General features: G+C 39.0%; 1 protein-coding gene and 1 long non-coding RNA gene across 3 annotated transcripts in view; one reads left to right on the forward strand and one right to left on the reverse strand.

Moving 5' to 3' along the window:
* Positions 1-3,657: 3,657 nt before the first annotated feature.
* Positions 3,658-9,040, reverse strand: LOC131189087 (uncharacterized). The gene is made up of 2 exons (XR_009152906.1): positions 8,020-9,040; positions 3,658-4,027 (listed from the first exon to the last, which is right to left on the reverse strand). It is a non-coding gene; the product is annotated as an uncharacterized LOC131189087 (long non-coding RNA).
* A 4,506-nt stretch (positions 9,041-13,546) lies between these two features.
* PPP4R3B (protein phosphatase 4 regulatory subunit 3B) overlaps positions 13,547-19,587 on the forward strand; it is a 51,196-nt gene continuing 45,155 nt past the window's right edge. Inside the window, exons 1-2 of one of the 2 annotated variants that reach the window (XM_058164916.1) lie at positions 13,547-13,975; positions 15,571-15,626. In XM_058164916.1, coding sequence (XP_058020899.1) covers positions 13,834-13,975; positions 15,571-15,626 — 198 coding nt within the window. In that variant the 5' untranslated portion in view covers positions 13,547-13,833. The remainder of the gene's footprint in view (positions 13,976-15,570; positions 15,627-19,587) is intronic. The other variant, XM_058164917.1, reaches the window with a different exon arrangement.

Here is a 19,587-nt window from a genome sequence, read left to right on the forward strand (position 1 = left end):
CCTTTTAGTCATAAGGATAGAGAATCCATTTTATATTATTTTTCAAATTCCATGTATTAGGTATATAATTTAGAAGAATATTATACTGTAATATTTTTAGCTTTTGTTGCATAATCATGTAATATTTTCTCCCAAAATTAAGTATAGAAACATCTTTAAACAAAAAAAATTATCCTTATTACATATCCAACAAAATGCTGTTTTTACAGTTTTTCTATATGAACATAATGGAATCAAATACATTCTAAATATTTTTGTTGTGTAAGTTGTAATTTGAGGTCTATTGACACTCTTGCTATAGAAGTTAAAACATTTCCATAATATAGGAACCTCAAGTTCTTTATTCCACTCATTTCTTAACATCTGCATACCAAATTGATTTATTGTTAACAAATATGTATAAAAACTAATAGTTTTTTTAGTTTTAAAGAATTGGAAAAGTTTTAGTATCTCAAGTGTCTCAGAGGCAAAGATACTTTCAGATTTTTTTAAAATACCTAGCCTTTGTGCTAGCTTTTCCAAAACAAGTATGCAGAAACTTCCAGAAAAGTTTGCAGAAACTTTTTCTACATTTTAAAATCTATGAACTACAGACAGAATAAACTGTACAAATGTTTATTTGCTGATATACAAAGTGCTATATTTACCCTTCTCATCTGATCCACAGTGGGAGTTATGAGCTTCTCCTAATAATAGGCTTTGCTTGCCTATTTGCTTATGACTGGAAATTGGTGTTTCTATGATATTCTTCTGGACATAATTCAAAGTTTGGTTTAGCCTGTAAAACTGAAGGATTTTAGTTCTGTGACACTTAATAGTTAAAGAGTCTTACCCCAGTAATGCAGGATTATCTGACATGTCAGGATCTTAAGTAATAGTTCAGAACTTCTTTTGCATCTATTTCAGCTAATACTGATGGACTAGGCCTATATATATCTTGGCAGCAATAAAATTTCCTTATGTTCCGAGTAAGTGACTGTTGAGTTACTCAAATGTGTTAGAAATACTCCTTTTGCTGTCATCTTAAAGTATTACCTTGGCAGTTGAGAACTTGCTTTTTTTAAGGATTATCTTTCCGTCACCTCTTTAAAATTAAAAATTAAATATATCTAAAGCCATTCCTTTTTCATTAAAATCGCAAAGTTTTTAAATTTGTCATTTCTGTCTTTTAGTAATCGTATTTGTAAGTCATATTTGTGTTGTGTATGAACAACTGTAGTCTTTAAATGATACAAATGGATGCCCTTTAGATGTATGAGGACTGGGCTTAACTGATTAGAAAGCAAAGACTACAGTGGTTGAGGTGTGATATAAACTGATTTTTTTTGTGATGGTGCTTTTTTACTTCCTGCATTAAGTCTACTTGATGACTTACACTATAATCTTTATATGTTTCCTGTCAAAACTGGGAAGATTTGCTAATAGTCAGCTATCATTGGTACAGTTATTGGCAGTATAATTGGATAAGACTGGGGGATGCCAGCTACCAGTTTTTGGTGCTGATGAAAAGCAGGGTGATGTTTTTAGAGCTCTGGAAGAATCATAAATATGTACTGTACTTTATGAATATTTTCAGCAGTTGTAGATGTTCATAATTGAACATGCATTTCTTTTATAAGTAATGCAAGAGTTCCTTTTTGCAGCTGGTCTTGAAGCCTGGGATGATAGTGTTTGTATTTTTTAATATGCAAATATATCAAGAGTGACTAACCTCAGTTCAGGAGTGAAATGCTCCCAGTTCTGACCAGATCTTGTGATCTGGATCGCGAGGTCATGGCTGGTGGTTCAGCGATCCGGTAGTGATGGCAGAGCAAAACTCTGCCCGGGTGTCATTGTGTTCAGTGTGTTTTTTACCTTCTGCACATGTGAAGGTTTTGCACATGCGCAGGTCCGTGTATGCATGTGACGTGAGCGTACACGCAGGGCCAGTAAGGAAGATAAGTAGATTTCACTCCTGCCTCAATTGATTACGTATTTATACATTTCTTAGTGCAAATCATAATACTAGCTTTGGCCCTATGTGGCTTGATTCCTAGAAGCCTTTTCTGGCTAGAATGGCATCTCCCTAAGTAAAGGCTATCAGCATTTCCCTATTGGCAAGAATTTTTTTTCTTCCTCTTTTCTTTCAGCAAAATTCCTATTCACATTACATTGGTGTTTTAGGTATTATGTACAATTCAGAGTTACCAAAACTTTTTATTTTAGTGGTGGTCTTAACATTAACAAAGAGCCCCTCTTTGAAGGGAGATGGGTAGTTTAGAAATCTGAAATATAAATTTATTAAGATTGTTTGATACTGTATATTACTATTGTATATTACACTTATTTATACATGGATAAAAATTAAATTGTAGCTATAACTATTTTAATTATTAGCCAAATTTCCTAATTTAAAACTTTGTACTAAGCACCATAGGAAACAGAAAGGGTTGAAGTTAATTTCTGAAGTGAGTATATACCATGTTTCCTTGAAAATAAGACCCTGTCTTATATTTTTTTGAACCCTGAAATAAGCACTTGGCCTTATTGCCATGCGCTCAAAAGCCCAATTGGGCTTATTATCGGGATGTCTTATTTTGGGGGAAACAGGGTAATTATTCTAATACAGTGCATAGTTTGGTTTTTAGTATGATGCTTAAGTCTGAGTGCCACAAGTTTATTGATTGTCTTAGAGAAAAATATTGCTATATTATCCTCTCTTGTACAATGATCCCAAATGTCTGCTTTTCTGACATTCCAGGACCTGGATTAAATATTTTTCCCTTTTCCTTAATAGCTTTAATTCAGTGGAAATGATTAGTTTTAGAGTTTGAACCCTAGAATCTGAAGGAAGTGAATCAGGCCTTCTCAGCAGCTACTTCAGTCACCGGATCCATGCCCTTCCTGTCTTATTAAATGTGTGGGAGGGGGTGCAGGATTGGGTCCGGATGGTAGTTAACTCCTCCTTGAAAGAGGGAGTGGCCCCACCAGCTCATAAAGAAGAAGTGGTGCACCCCCTCCTAAGAGGACATTGCTTGACACAATCAAGTTGTATAGTTTTCACCAGTTTCCAATCTTCCCTTCTCAGGGAAGATTGTGAAGACAGTGGATGTGTGGAAGCTGCAGAGAACCTTGGATGAAGAGAATTATCTGGACCAGCGGCCCCCAAACATTTGGGCACCAGGTACCGGTTCCATGGAGAGAAGTTTTTCTGCGGCCTGGAGGGGGCATGGTTTCGCATGCTGCTTGCATCCATAGATGGGGCTTCACTTGTTTGCATGCTGCAGCCTGGGGCCAGTCGTTTGAGGACCCCTGATCCAGACCACTTTCAATCAAGGTTCAGGTCATGGTTTGAGATTGAGAAGGCCTTAATTGTGCTCATGGATGACCTCTGACCAGAAAGGAATGAAGGTGGTGCATCCATTCTGGCTCTTCTTGACTTCTCAGCAGCATTTTTATAATCCCTTGGTAAATATACATTGCATTGTTTTGGTTGCCACAATATAAAAACGTTGAGACTCTAGAAAGAGAAGATAACCATCTGACTGAGATGGTGTAGGGTTCCTGCCTAGGCAGGGGGTTGGACTAGAAGGCCTCCAAGGTCCCTTCCAACTCTTGTTATGTTATGTTAACAAATGATTAGGGGACTGGAGGCTAAAACATGAACAGTTGCAGCAATTGGGTATTTCTAGTTTAATGAAAAGAAGGACTAGAAGTGATGTGATAGCAGTGTTCCAATATCTATGGGGCTGCCCCAAAGGACGGGGGTCAACCTATTCGCCAAAACACCTGAAGGCAGGAGAAGAAGCAATGGATGGAATCTAATCAAGGAGAGAAGCAACTTAGAAATTTCCTGACAGAACAATTAATCAGTGGAACTTGTCTGCAGAAGCTGTGGGTGCTCCAACACTGGAGGTTTTAAGATTGTCTGAAACATAAAAGATTTCCTGCTTGAGCAAGGGGTTGGACTAGAAGACCTCCCAGGTCCCTCTCAACTGTTATTCCATTAATTGATACCATCGGTCACAGCATCCTTCTAGGCCTGTTTCTTAGTGTAGGAATTTAGCACCCACCCCCCACCTTTGTCAATGGGCCATTAAAAGCCTCAGCTAAGCTCACTCATTCTCCCCACCTTTGTCAATGGGCAATTAAGGCTTCAACCAAGCTCACTCAATCCCCCCATGATTTGCAACACAATACAACTGAAACTCACCACATGGCAAGGCTCAAGCAAGCTTGAGAGACAGCCAGCAAGGCTAGCTAAGACCCCCACCCCCTGGGAGTCTGACAACCAATCAGGATACTCTTCCTGTGCCCCAGAAAGGTCAAAGCTCAGAAAAATCATAAAACCAGGGAGCACACAGGATCTCGGCCCTTTTCTGTTCAGGAACTCAAGCCATGTGATCCTGACCACCATTAAACCATCTTTCCAAGCAGCCTCCATGTTTCCAGTGTCTTTGTCCCCACTTGGAACTGAACCCAGATGGATATTTCTTCCAACAATTGGCACCCACAGATGGGACTCCAAGCTAACCTAACCAATGGACCTGGCCCAGGTAAGCCTCCCTTGCTAGCAGCAGACCCATTGAGTCTGTGGGTAAGTTTTCCTGGACCTTGGCCATTTGGAACTAGGTTTTAAAGGGGTTTTGAGTGTTGAGCTCAAAGACTGCTTGGAAAGAAGGTGAGTACCTCTAAATTTTAATTTTAAGCATGGAAAAGCATGGGAAATATGTGTATGCCTGCATGTGTGTGAATGAGAGAGCCCTTTTCCCAATCACAGCTGGATCTTGCATCCTCTGTGCATTTCCTAACCGCAGAAAGACCAAAAGTCTGGAGAGCATGGGGGTTTTGCCAGAGCACAGGACCTTCTGTTAGGGAAGGAAGAAGTGTGTGTGGGATTCCACCTGAGGAAACAGTCTGATTCCACCTCTTTGAGCAACCTCTAGCCGCACCTCTACCTACTGCTAGCTCCACCGAGCCATGACCGGTAGGATAGAGAAAGCAAGGGGGGGAAGCCAAATGTGGAACTTTGTGTTTTCGAGGAACGGAAGCTGAGCAAAAGGAAAAGAAGTGTGAAGGGGGAAAAAAGAAATATATAGGAACTATCAGTGTATCTAAAAAAGAAAGCAAAGCCTAAAGTGGTGCATGTGGAGTGAGAGGAGGTGCTCGTACCTGCTGTAGGGGCAGCAAGGTCCTCCGGGGTCACTTTTTTTTTTTATTGGTGATCTTCAAATAAGAGTTCCCTTAAGGAAGGGGCCCATACTTCGACAGAAGGGAGTCGGAGTCCTTCGCGGATACCTTTTTTTTCCGAAACTGCGGGAGTGCCCGGCTATGACAAAGTGAGCCTCACATTCCGAGGATCATGGGAAGCGTAAGCTCGAGGGTAGAGGGAAATCCCCTGAGAGACATGCTTGGGGCCTGGGACGCCAGGCAGGTGCCAGTGTTGACTGGCATGCGAGAATAGAAATTGAAGAAATTGTGTAAAAAAAATGGGCTTTGCTAAGAGATAACACCAGGAAGACAAATTTGGCTAAATAAAGGTACTTAAAAGAAAAGGGAAATATATAAATAGGAATGTTTGGGTTTTTGTTTTGTTTGTTTGTTTGTTTGTCTCTTTCTCTGTCTTCTATGGAACCACGTGGTCTGTCTGTTAAGATTTGTGCCTTCCCTAATTTAACTGAGATTTATGGCGGGAATGATCAGTGTGTGTGTAAATCTCAGAGTTTTGTTTTCCTCTTTGTCCTCCTTGTTTTTATGTGTGTATGTCTGTCTTTGTGGGCCCTTGAGGTAATTGTAACTGTAAAATGTATCTGATCTCTAGAGACAAGAATTTTAAATTGTTAGGGAAAAAGAGAAAAAGAAAAGGTTGAAGCAATGAAAATGGGGAAGAGAGAGAGAGAGAAAAAAAGGAAAGAGCCTTTTTCCTGTCTTTGTCCGGCCAACAAAACAGTAAAAAGGACTTTTCATCCTATTTCTGTTTTTTTTTCTCCTTCTCTCTTTTTATCTTAAAGTAACAACTCAAGTTTATGAGGAAACGTTTTAAGTTCACTTACAAGAAGAAGAAAAAATTCAGTCTTGCATTTACTGTGTATTTAAATGATTTTACCTGTTCATCCTCTTCCTAAAGCATGCGAGTCCAGTTTTTTCTTTCGCATCAGTTGTTGAAACTGCATTTTGTTGAAACTGCATTATCTTTTAGTAACTGCAATATTGATGTGTTGTTTCTTTTCAAACTCTGCCTGCAAGATATCTACCCCCCCCTTTTAATCCTGTTACAATGCCTTTCCTGAGAAGATTACCCACAAAAGTGGGGAGGAGATCCTGTTCTAATGTCTTTCAGCCCTGAAAAGATGACTCTGCAACTGTGGAAGCAGAGCACATGGTTCCAGATGCTGCCTCCAGAGGAGACCTTCCATTTGTTGGAGCCAGGAATTGAGTTTGAATCCAGCCCCCACTGAAAGTCATCACAGCAACCAGATTGGAGCAGACCTTTCCAAACCTGACTGACCAACAAGCATGCCACCCAAAAGATATGAAAGAAAGGACCCTGAGATGTATAAGTAAAGACTAAAAGACTCTTTTCAATTCCCAGAAGACAACTGGAAAGACTATGGGGAGGGTGGAAATTCATTGTAAGGTTTTCTGTCTTGTCTCATTTACATTGTAATCAGTCTAAAGTACTCATGTAAGGATTGTATTTGAGTGGCTACCACAGCAAGTTCTGAACACGTTAGATTTTTGTCTGGTGGGAGGGAAATATGTCCAAAATGTTTGTATTGCCTGTATTGTAAAAGTAGCTGCATACACAGGCACACACAGAGAGACACACCATTCAGAATTAGTCTATTCCCTTCACTTACCTCCACACAAGACTTTTAGGTTGATTTTGCTCTGTGGCACTAAAAGCCCAAGGAGTCAGATCTCCCTGCTAATTCCATGGGGGAGGGGCATCCCCCTCAGGCAATTCCTCTCTTGAAGAGATAGCAGAAAAAGTGATATCCAAAACCCAAGCCCTGACTATGACTCACAAATGATGCTGCCCAGTTGCCCAGTAAAGCAAGATATGTTGCACTGGTGGTCTCATGAGTAGAAGTCCCAGGGCTCATTGTGTGTAATTTTTTAAAAAGAGAAAGAAAGGAAAAAGCCTGGATTGCACACTGATTAACCTCAATTTGGACTAAAAAAAATCTTGGATAGACTAAAGTAAGAGCTAGGCAGGTTCAGTAACCAACCCTTGGAAATGGGCAGCCTGTAATTTAAAGGAAAACCATGGCTGTGAAAATTTTGGGATGTGTGCTTGCTTGACCTGACTGGAAGCTCTCAGAAAGTGATATCTAACAGCTGAAATTAATTGGCATAGAAAATTGGATACTGTAAAATTCTTACCAGAACTTTTCCCCTGGCTGCTAGACCTTCATGGTTGAAAGCTTTTGGGAGCCACTGAAGGAATCTTTTTTTCTGTTGTCTCTATCAATGGCTTCCTTTGCATCAGGAAAATTAAAAGCACCCACTGATTTGATCAATTTTAATTTTTGCCAAGAGCATGTTTCAAAACTCACGTTTTGAAAAAAAAAAAAAAAAAGTAGGGATTGTAGGAATTTAGCACCCACCCCCCACCTTTGTCAATGGGCCATTAAAAGCCTCAGCTAAGCTCACTCATTCTCCCCACCTTTGTCAATGGGCAATTAAGGCTTCAACCAAGCTCACTCAATCCCCCCATGATTTGCAACACAATACAACTGAAACTCACCACATGGCAAGGCTCAAGCAAGCTTGAGAGACAGCCAGCAAGGCTAGCTAAGACCCCCACCCCCTGGGAGTCTGACAACCAATCAGGATACTCTTCCTGTGCCCCAGAAAGGTCAAAGCTCAGAAAAATCATAAAACCAGGGAGCACACAGGATCTCGGGCCCCTTTTCTGTTCAGGAACTCAAGCCATGTGATCCTGACAACCATTAAACCATCTTTCCAAGCAGCCTCCATGTTTCCAGTGTCTTTGTCCCCACTTGGAACTGAACCCAGATGGATATTTCTTCCAACATTAGATTGCTTGCTCTTAATTTTATGCATCATGGTTTAACATACAGGCGTGTCAAACCCTGCAGAATTGATAAAAACTGTAGGGCATCAAGACTGTTATTTATTAATTAACAGAAGCTAAAATCCTTAGCAAGTCAGTTTGCATCTGAAGGTGACTCCGTCTCCAAAAATTGAAGCTAAGGTCTTTATACCTCCCTACTTACTTTGTCCATCTCTGAAGTCTTGCTTCGCTGTGCTCCAGCTGTATCAAGTAGCATGTTTTCTCAAGGCAGTTGAAGGAAAAGGTTAAACAGAAGTCTTGGGGTAAAATAGCTGTAGAATTTTTTTGATGAAAAAAAATACAGTATTATGACTGATGAGCGCGGGAGGTGAGTGATTTTGTCTCCACGTTCTTAAGAGTATAGTATCGTCCCAACTTGTCGTCTTCAACGCCTTTGCAACCAGGGGAATGGGGCTTTCATCTTAAAGGCAACAGCGAAGAAACCCAGATTAATTTAATAAAACAATAAAGGAGAGAAGTGCTGGGAATCTTGGATAAGGACCTTCAGAGACGCTTCCTGTTTAGAGACGATATCATTCCAAGAAACCACGGAAACAGATAACTGTTATTGCAAGAAAAAACGCTGGGCAACGCCGTCTTCCCGCCGCCAGCAGAAGACCATGCAGCACGCAGGCGCAATGTATTCTCAACCCCTTCCTCCTTCGCAAACTGACAGCCTTTTCTTTTACTTCCCTTCCCGGCCGCCATAGCCCCTGCTAGTGGAGCCCGTGCAGGCCTTCCGTCCCTCTCCCTCCCCCGGCTAGGAGAGGAAGAGAAAGGCAGGGACGGGACAGGAGTCGGATTACAAGATGGCGGCTATGCCGCGGCGCTAGTGGCTGCTGCTGCTAGTTGGTACTGCTGTGGCAGAGGAGCGGCGGCTCCGATCTGAACGTCATGAAAAGCGGCGAATTAAAGGCCTCCTGAGTGACGCTCTCAGCCCCCGGCCGGTCCTTCCCCCGTCCTTTGCGATCGGGCCGGAGCCCCACCATGTCGGATACCCGGCGGCGGGTGAAGGTCTACACGCTCAACGAAGAGCGGCAATGGGACGACAGAGGCACCGGACACGTCTCGTCCACATACGTGGAGCGGCTCAAAGGGATGTCGCTGCTCGTCCGAGCCGAGTCGGACGGTGAGAAAGGGGAAGGATAATGGCAGGCAGGGGATGGCGGCAGCTGCTAATCTCTCTGGGACAATAGAGCCCAGCCAGGGGAATGGGAAACAACCCATGGGAGAGTTCCGCCACCGCCACCGCCACCGCCACCTCACACACTCTGGGCTGAGGCCACGGATTCCTTCCCGCATATGTAGCCTCTCTTTTATATTTAGGCAAAATCGTAAGATCAGGCTATTGGACCCCCTCACCCCAAATGTTAACAGGCTTCTTCCACTCCTAAACCCTTAAGCACCTTCTTGATAGTCCATTGAATTCATGCATGTTATAGTTAGGGAACCTGACTGATTGCTGTAAGGGGGTCATTTGTTCTAGTTGATTATAAAAGTTATTTGGTAACTCCTTTGTCAGTTAATTGGGCGACTTTGGAAAAAAGATACTAAATGTGTTGTGAGGAGTGGGAAACATTAACTTCTAGAAAACTTTAAGAACTTTCATGATCCTAAACTGTGGTAATTGTTACTCATTGAAGATGGTCTGGCTAATGATTTTTTTTTATTATTAAAGGCCTCTCGTTGTATAGATTTATATTTTCAGAGACTATTAGCTTTTCAGATATGTCACAGCACTCTGGGTTGGTTTTCTCAAGCTTACTTACCTCGATGAGAAGACTTTTTCAATAGCGTTCCAGTTTTCATATTTTCTTTCAATTTTACAGTATTCTGCAGGGATTTGCTTATTTTCCATCATCTTACATATAAACTTTATTTTCAGAAATTTAGTGCGTTTAGTGTGGAGCAAAGAAAGTAGTAACATTTATGGCATTTAAATAACATAATTATTTAAATTGTTACTTTTTAGAGTGCTACGACAAACTATAATTTTTCTCTTGGGAAAAAATCGTACTTTGTGTTACTATATTTTCTGTTGTTTAGAATGTTGGGCACTTAAAATTCTTACATTTTAAATTTTTACCCAATTTATTGTATTGTTGTTTTTGAGTGTGTCTGAATTAAGGACATATTTCAGTAGAAATGACCTAAAACTATACGTGAAGAAAGCAAAATGTTCAAAATTGTTTCTAGTCATTAATTTGGTTGTACTTGGTGGTGAAAAGAAGAAAAATAAACATTTGTATCAAATTTTATATGCTGATGAAGTCTTTTTTCTGTTTCAGTATTTTTATGGTAAAACTATGATTGTTTTCAAAATTAGAAAAACTGTTTTTAGAAGAAGAAAATGTATTGATGTTGTTAATGAACAAGTGCTAATATACCAAATAAATCTTGTGAACCTTGGAAGTGATTGCTTGAGAGCTGTTGCCATGATACATGATTGCTTAGACACAGTATATAATACATAAATTCAGGATTACATAATTTAGCTTTGTAAATACACTGTAAATTAGCTATCAAAGAAAAATAAGAATATATTTTTTCATAGATAAATGAATTGTGCATAGCTTGAGAAATTTTATCTTAAAGTAACAACTCAAGTTTATGAGGAAACGTTTTAAGTTCACTTACAAGAGAAAAAAATTCAGTCTTGCATTTACTGTGTGTTTAAATGATTTTATCTGTTCATCCTCTTCCTGAAGCATGCGAATCCAGTGTTTTCTTTCTCATCAGTTGTTGAAACTGCATTTTGTTGAAACTGCATTATCTTTTAGTAACTGCAATATTGATGTGTTGTTTCTTTTCAAACTCTGCCTGCAAGATATCTACCCCCCCCCCTTTAATCCTGTTACAATGCCTTTCCTGAGAAGATTACCCACAAAAGTGGGGAGGAGATCCTGTTCTAATGTCTTTCAGCCCTGAAAAGATGACTCTGCAACTGTGGAAGCAGAGCACATGGTTCCAGATGCTGCCCCCAGAGGAGACCTTCCATTTGTTGGAGCCAGGAATTGAGTTTGAATCCAGCCCCCACTGAAAGTCATCACAGCAACCAGATTGGAGCAGACCTTTCCAAACCTGACTGACCAACAAGCATGCCACCCAAAAGATATGAAAGAAAGGACCCTGAGATGTACAAGTAAAGACTAAAAGACTCTTTTCAATTCCCAGAAGACAACTGGAAAGACTATGGGGGAGGGTGGAAAATTCATTGTAAGGTTTTCTGTCTTGTCTCATTTACATTGTAATCAGTCTAAAGTACTCATGTAAGGATTGTATTTGAGTGGCTACCACAGCAAGTTCTGAACACGTTAGATTTTTGTCTGGTGGGAGGGAAATATGTCCAAAATGTTTGTATTGCCTGTATTGTAAAAGTAGCTGCATACACAGGCACACACAGAGAGACACACCATTCAGAATTAGTCTATTCCCTTCACTTACCTCCACACAAGACTTTTAGGTTGATTTTTGCTCTGTGGCACTAAAAGCCCAAGGAGTCAGATCTCCCTGCTAATTCCATGGGGGAGGGGCATCCCCCTCAGGCAATTCCTCTCTTGAAGAGATAGCAGAAAAAGTGATATCCAAAACCCAAGCCCTGACTATGACTCACAAATGATGCTGCCCAGTTGCCCAGTAAAGCAAGATATGTTGCACTGGTGGTCTCATGAGTAGAAGTCCCAGGGCTCATTGTGTGTAATTTTTTAAAAAGAGAAAGAAAGGAAAAAGCCTGGATTGCACACTGATTAACCTCAATTTGGACTGAAAAAAAATCTTGGATAGACTAAAGTAAGAGCTAGGGCAGGTTCAGTAACCAACCCTTGGAAATGAGCAGCCTGTAATTTAAAGGAAAACCATGGCTGTGAAAATTTTGGGATGTGTGCTTGCTTGACCTGACTGGAAGCTCTCAGAAAGTGATATCTAACAGCTGAAATTAATTGGCATAGAAAATTGGATACTGTAAAATTCTTACCAGAACTTTTCCCCTGGCTGCTAGACCTTCATGGTTGAAAGCTTTTGGGAGCCACTGAAGGAATCTTTTTTTCTGTTGTCTCTATCAATGGCTTCCTTTGCATCAGGAAAATTAAAAGCACCCACTGCTTTGATCAATTTTAATTTTTGCCAAGAGCATGTTTCAAAACTCATGTTTAAAAAAAAAAAAAAAAAGTAGGGATTGTAGGAATTTAGCACCCACCCCCCTCCTAGAAGAATGAAATATTCTAGGAAATATTTTAAAAAGCAGAATATATTTCCCTGGATGAGAAATGGAGAAACGTGTTTTAAAGACAAAGTAGCTCCCTGCAACTTCCTGCCAACCCCCACTTTTGTCAATGGGCCATTAAAAGCCTCAGCTAAGCTCACTCATTCTCCCCACCTTTGTCAATGGGCAATTAAGGCTTCAACCAAGCTCACTCAATCCCCCCATGATTTGCAACACAATACAACTGAAACTCACCACATGGCAAGGCTCAAGCAAGCTTGAGAGACAGCCAGCAAGGCTAGCTAAGACCCCCACCCCCTGGGAGTCTGACAACCAATCAGGATACTCTTCCTGTGCCCCAGAAAGGTCAAAGCTCAGAAAAATCATAAAACCAGGGAGCACACAGGATCTCGGGCCCCTTTTCTGTTCAGGAACTCAAGCCATGTGATCCTGACAACCATTAAACCATCTTTCCAAGCAGCCTCCATGTTTCCAGTGTCTTTGTCCCCACTTGGAACTGAACCCAGATGGATATTTCTTCCAACATTAGATTGCTTGCTCTTAATTTTATGCATCATGGTTTAACATACAGGGGTGTCAAACCATGCAGAATTGATAAAAACTGTAGGGCATCAAGATTGTTATTTATTAATTAACAGAAGCTAAAATCCTTAGCAAGTCAGTTTGCATCTGAAGGTGACTCCGTCTCCAAAAATAGAAGCTAAGGTCTTTATACCGCCCTACTTACTTTGTCCATCTCTGAAGTCTTGCTTCGCTGTGCTCCAGCTGTATCAAGTAGCATGTTTTCTCAAGGCAGTTGAAGGAAAAGGTTAAACAGAAGTCTTGGAGTAAAATAGCTGTAGAATTTTTTTTGATGAAAAAAAATACAGTATTATGACTGATGAGCGCGGGAGGTGAGTGATTTTGTCTCCACGTTCTTAAGAGTATAGTATCGTCCCAACTTGTCGTCTTCAACGCCTTTGCAACCAGGGGAATGGGGCTTTCATCTCAAAGGCAACAGCGAAGAAACCCAGATTAATTTAATAAAACAATAAAGGAGAGAAGTGCTGGGAATCTTGGATAAGGACCTTCAGAGACGCTTCCTGTTTAGAGACGATATCATTCCAAGAAACCACGGAAACAGATAACTGTTATTGCAAGAAAAAAGGCTGGGCAACGCCGTCTTCCCGCCGCCAGCAGAAGACCATGCAGCACGCAGGCGCAATGTATTCTCAACCCCTTCCTCCTTCGCAAACTGACAGCCTTTTCTTTTACTTCCCTTCCCGGCCGCCATAGCCCCTGCTAGTGGAGCCCGTGCAGGCCTTCCGTCCCTCTCCCTCCCCCGGCTAGGAGAGGAAGAGAAAGGCAGGGACGGGACAGGAGTCGGATTACAAGATGGCGGCTATGCCGCGGCGCTAGTGGCTGCTGCTGCTAGTTGGTACTGCTGTGGCAGAGGAGCGGCGGCTCCGATCTGAACGTCATGAAAAGCGGCGAATTAAAGGCCTCCTGAGTGACGCTCTCAGCCCCCGGCCGGTCCTTCCCCCGTCCCTTGCGATCGGGCCGGAGCCCCACCATGTCGGATACCCGGCGGCGGGTGAAGGTCTACACGCTCAACGAAGAGCGGCAATGGGACGACAGAGGCACCGGACACGTCTCGTCCACATACGTGGAGCGGCTCAAAGGGATGTCGCTGCTCGTCCGAGCCGAGTCGGACGGTGAGAAAGGGGAAGGATAATGGCAGGCAGGGGATGGCGGCAGCTGCTAATCTCTCTGGGACAATAGAGCCCAGCCAGGGGAATGGGAAACAACCCATGGGAGAGTTCCGCCACCGCCACCTCACACACTCTGGGCTGAGGCCACGGATTCCTTCCCGCATATGTAGCCTCTCTTTTATATTTAGGCAAAATCGTAAGATCAGGTTATTGGACCCCCTCACCCCAAATGTTAACAGGCTTCTTCCACTCCTAAACCCTTCTTGATAGTCCATTGAATTCATGCATGTTATAGTTGGGGAACCTGACTGATTGCTGTAAGGGGGTCATTTGTTCTAGTTGATTATAAAAGTTATTTGATAACTCCTTTGTCAGTTAATTGGGCGACTTTGGAAAAAAGATACTAAATGTGTTGTGAGGAGTGGGAAACATTAACTTCTAGAAAACTTTAAGAACTTTCATGATCCTAAACTGTGGTAATTGTTACTCATTGAAGATGGTCTGGCTAATGATTTTTTTTATTATTAAAGGCCTCTCGTTGTATAGATTTATATTTTCAGAGACTATTAGCTTTTCAGATATGTCACAGCACTCTGGGTTGGTTTTCTCAAGCTTACTTACCTCGATGAGAAGACTTTTTCAATAGCGTTCCAGTTTTCATATTTTCTTTCAATTTTACAGTATTCTGCAGGGATTTGCTTATTTTCCATCATCTTACATATAAACTTTATTTTCAGAAATTTAGTGCGTTTAGTGTGGAGCAAAGAAAGTAGTAACATTTATGGCATTTAAATAACATAATTATTTAAATTGTTACTTTTTATAGAGTGCTACGACAAACTATAATTTTTCTCTTGGAAAAAAATCGTACTTTGTGTTACTATATTTTCTGTTGTTTAGAATGTTGGGCACTTAAAATTCTTACATTTTAAATTTTTACCCAATTTATTGTATTGTTGTTTTTGAGTGTGTCTGAATTAAGGACATATTTCAGTAGAAATGACCTAAAACTATACGTGAAGAAAGCAAAATGTTCAAAATCGTTTCTAGTCATTAATTTGGTTGTACTTGGTGGTGAAAAGAAGAAAAATAAACATTTGTATCAAATTTTATATGCTAATGAAGTCTTTTTTCTGTTTCAGTATTTTTATGGTAAAACTATGATTGTTTTCAAAATTAGAAAAACTGTTTTTAGAAGAAGAAAATGTATTGATGTTGTTAATGAACAAGTGCTAATATACCAAATAAATCTTGTGAACCTTGGAAGTGATTGCTTGAGAGCTGTTGCCATGATACATGATTGCTTAGACACAGTATATAATACATAAATTCAGGATTACATAATTTAGCTTTGTAAATACACTGTAAATTAGCTATCAAAGAAAAATAAGAATATATTTTTTCATAGATAAATGAATTGTGCATAGCTTGAGAAATTTTATCTTAAAATTCCCAGATTTGATCACTGTGTTTGCATAAAAGTTTTAGAATAAAGTACAGTCCTTAAAGTGGATAATTATTACTTCAGTTGCCTAAGACTTTTTATTTACTTACGTAAGTTCTTGGTGGATTTTTTTTTTTTTTTTTTGTCATTTCAGGTTCACTCTTGTTGGAATCGAAGATAAATCCAAACACTGCGTATCAAAAACAACAGGCATGTATTTTTTTGTATATTTCAACTATGTTACTATTATTGAAAATACTATTTTTTTTTAAAAAAAAGTCTGGTAACTGTGTTAACCATTGGACAACTAGAGTTTTGTTATATATCTTAGTTGTCCACATACTGATAAAGGCAAGCCAAGGGCTATGTTTTTATTAAATATTAAATATTGGAGATTAATATATGAAAATACTATCTTTTACATTCACATTTTGGGACCGTAGAAGCATACCTCTGCAGCAGTGCTTGCCCTCTGAAACAAGGCATCCCCTGCCTCTGAGTTTCAGATAGTCCCCATTGCTGTTTAGAAGAGCCAAGAACATCTGACTCTTCACCCCGGCCTTTGGTGAGGGAGAGTAAAACCACTTGCTTCATCAGACTTTCCATCTTTTTATTTTTATGTTTTATTGATTTTATTATAATTTTTTGTTTGTTGTGAGCCATATAGAATCATATGTTGAGCATCACCTTTGCTGAATTATCTGCTATTAGTTTTCTGTTTTCTGTCCAGCTTTAATAATTCTATTTGGTATTCTGTTTTTTTTTTTATCAATACATTAATTATTATTTATTTTGTAATGTACTAGTTTATATTATATTACACCATGCTGAATGCAGCTATTCAGCTGTTCATTGCAGCCCATATGAATGTTCATCTATCTTCAAAGTTTAGTGCCAAATATCTAGTAGGGTACAGTTTGGGGTAATGACTTGCATACATCTTGGTGGGTTGCAATTTCTGCAAATCTCAAATTATTACTCACTGGAGAAGAGCCTAATGCTGGGAAAGATTGAGGGCAAAAGAAGAAGGGGACGACAGAGAATGAGGTGGCTGGATGGAGTCACTGAAGCAGAAGGCGTGAGTTTAAATGGCGTGACTTCAGAGGATGGTAGAGGACAGGAAGGCCAGGAGGAACATTGCCCATGGGGTTGCGATGCGTTGGACATGACTTTGCAACTAACAACAACAACAAATTATTTCTATTTTATTCTAGTCGCACATTTTTGTAGTTTTTTTCATAGCATTACAGAAGCAGTTGGCTGTTATCTTCCAGGATATCTTGTTGAGGTCCCAGCCTAGCCTACAGTCCCTTTAATAGAGATCTCCCATCAAACTATGGGCTTGATGTTAACTTCAAAACCAGACAAGTCAGCCACTGCTTTACTATTTTTACTCAAATGCTAATTCAGCTAAAATGCATTGGCTGAATTCGTATAGCCCATAAACCATGGTTGAAATTATGATTCAAATGAATAAATTGCAGGTGGCTTAGTTTATGCATTAGGTTAAGCCATGAATCTTGGTTTTTAAGCTACAACTGTGGATACATAGATGATGATAAACTATAAACCAACAAACCATATTATTGCTTGGAGCAGTGTGTGAACCCAGCCATTAAAAGTGTTAAATATTTTTAATATATGACCCAAGTATTATCAGAGGATACTCTTATTAGATCTGTTCCTCAGAGTAAAAAATTAAGAGATAAACTAGCATTAGTATCTGGAAGATATATTTATAATCTAAAATTAGAACGTATAGTGAATGTTCAGATATAACATATGCAAATCAGAAAATTAAACTATGCATCCAAGAATTTATAAACACTAGTAGCAAAATTTTACTATAATGTAAGAAATTTTTGGTTTTGTAATTTCTAATTTCTACCATACTCAAATGAGATCAAAGATAGAGCCCAACAAATAAAAGCTAGTTTTATCCTTAGGGTAGGTTTTGCTTTTACATAATGATATTCCTAGAAAATTGAGGAAATATTTGTAATACTATGTGGGGTTTTTTTTGTTTTGGTTTGCAGTATGTTGGACAACATAGTTATTCAATTTTAGGTATATAACAATTGAATTAAAATGATTTCCAATTAAATTTTGAATTTTTGTCATTGAATATTCTTTATATTTCCCTTTTGCTCTTTAAAAACACATCTTAATTTAAAAATATTCTCTGAAGTAATAAAAATAGAAGTACAGTTATTTGAAAATAACTACTATTAGTGATGCTTTTATTTGGATAAACTCTATAAAGATATGTAATTTGTTACATTAAGATATGGGGATAGGATTGCTTCAATTTTAATTATCCTAAAACTTTTTCATAATTTATTAAATTTATAATTATTATTTATTACATTTATGTGCAGCCCATCTCATCAGAGATGACTCTCCTTCTTTCTTCTTTCAAAATTAGTTTGAATTAATTTGAATTAGTTATTCATTTAATCATTTTTGACTCTTTGTATTCCAATGGACACAATTTTGCTGGGTTTTGCTTCAGTAAATGCTTCTTGGAATACTGATGACCTTGTTCTTGTGTCATCAATGATAGTATCAAGCCACCTTCTCTTCTGCCAGGCTCTTTTTAAATTGCCTTTGATTTTTCAGAATCTTCTCCAGTGATTTTTATTTCCACATTAAATGTCCAAAATATCTAAACTTTACCTGTATTATTAGTTATTCCAGCAAACAATCTAATTGTATCTACCATGTTTCCCCAAAAATAAGACCCTGTCTTATATTTTTTTGAACCCTGAAATAAGCGCTTGGCCTTATTGCCATGCGCTCAAAAGCCCAATTGGGTTTATTATCAGGGGCTGTCTTATTTTGGGGGAAAGAGGGTAGTTCATCTAATTCTAAATTATTTGCTATTTGTTTTTCTCAGATACAAGGTACTTTCAAGAGTTTTCTTCAGCACCACAGTTGAAATACATTATTTTTTTTGTTCGATCTTTCTGATGGACCAGATTTTAACCAATATGTTACAATAAATAAGTATTTTGTTTCCTTTTCATTGCTATAGTTTCTCTAAATTTTTGAGCCTAGAAAGATAAAAGTCTGTTCTATATCAATTTCTCTAGTTATATGCATTGGTTGGCATAACCTTTTAACATGATTCCTACATTTCACATGATCCACAGATCCACAGACTAAACTGCATTAATTTTGATCTGCTGTTCACTTTCAACAGATTATTTTAAGTCTTCCTAATTCCAGCCATCAAATACCATCATCAGTATATATGAGGATATTCATATTTCTCCCAGTAATTTTAATTTCAGTTGCTATTTCTTCTAGTCTGGCATTTCCAATGCTATATTCATGATTTTCTAGGGAAAAACATCATCACAAGAGAATCTTGCTGACTTCTAAAAATTCCACAATCCTGCATATGCTCTTTAAAATGAAATGCTAAATTCTGCATCCAAGTTAAACAAGGTGACAATATAAATCTTGATATGCTGTTTCCTTCCAATATTCTGTTCTGACTTGATTATTATGCAAATAGACTGCATAAAATTCCCAGTGTTTTTGTTGCCTTTTGCTTTCTATCTTCTTTTAGTTACCAGTACTTTCATTATGTCTACAAACAGACGTATCTTCTCCGACCTTTTGCATTTTGAGATACTTTATTTGTTTCATATTTATCACTAATTTAACTCACATTCTATGCATAATCATATGTAATATTATTGAGGTATCTTTTGAGTTTGATTCGTTTAAGTTTTATTTTAAGGGATCTGAGCTTCAGTGAGATTAGGTCTTGTTTTGCTGAATCTGTTGAGCCTCTCCAGTTGTACTTGCTGTCTTTTTAATCGTGGTGCCCATGTATAAAGCTATCTTTTAAATTGTTGAAAGAAGAAATTTCTTATAGCTATTAGGTTTTCTTGGCAGCTCCCTAATAGTCTGACTCCTGCTTTATCTGGTATGCCAAAGCCATTATTTCCCATTATTCCAGTTGTTATTTTATTTCTAATTTAACATTCCACCCTCCTATATGACATCTTACTTTTTTAGTCTGACGTTAGCAAAGTGCTGCATATTGCTATAGAACCCTTCCACTTCTTCGCTACTTCTTGTTTGAAACATAGATTTGAATTATTGCCACATCAGTTGATTAGCCTTGGACTCAAATTGAGATCATCCTGTCATTTTGTTA

Source organism: Ahaetulla prasina, chromosome 1 (genome assembly GCF_028640845.1).
Source record: "Ahaetulla prasina isolate Xishuangbanna chromosome 1, ASM2864084v1, whole genome shotgun sequence".
Classification (NCBI taxonomy): domain Eukaryota; kingdom Metazoa; phylum Chordata; class Lepidosauria; order Squamata; family Colubridae; genus Ahaetulla; species Ahaetulla prasina.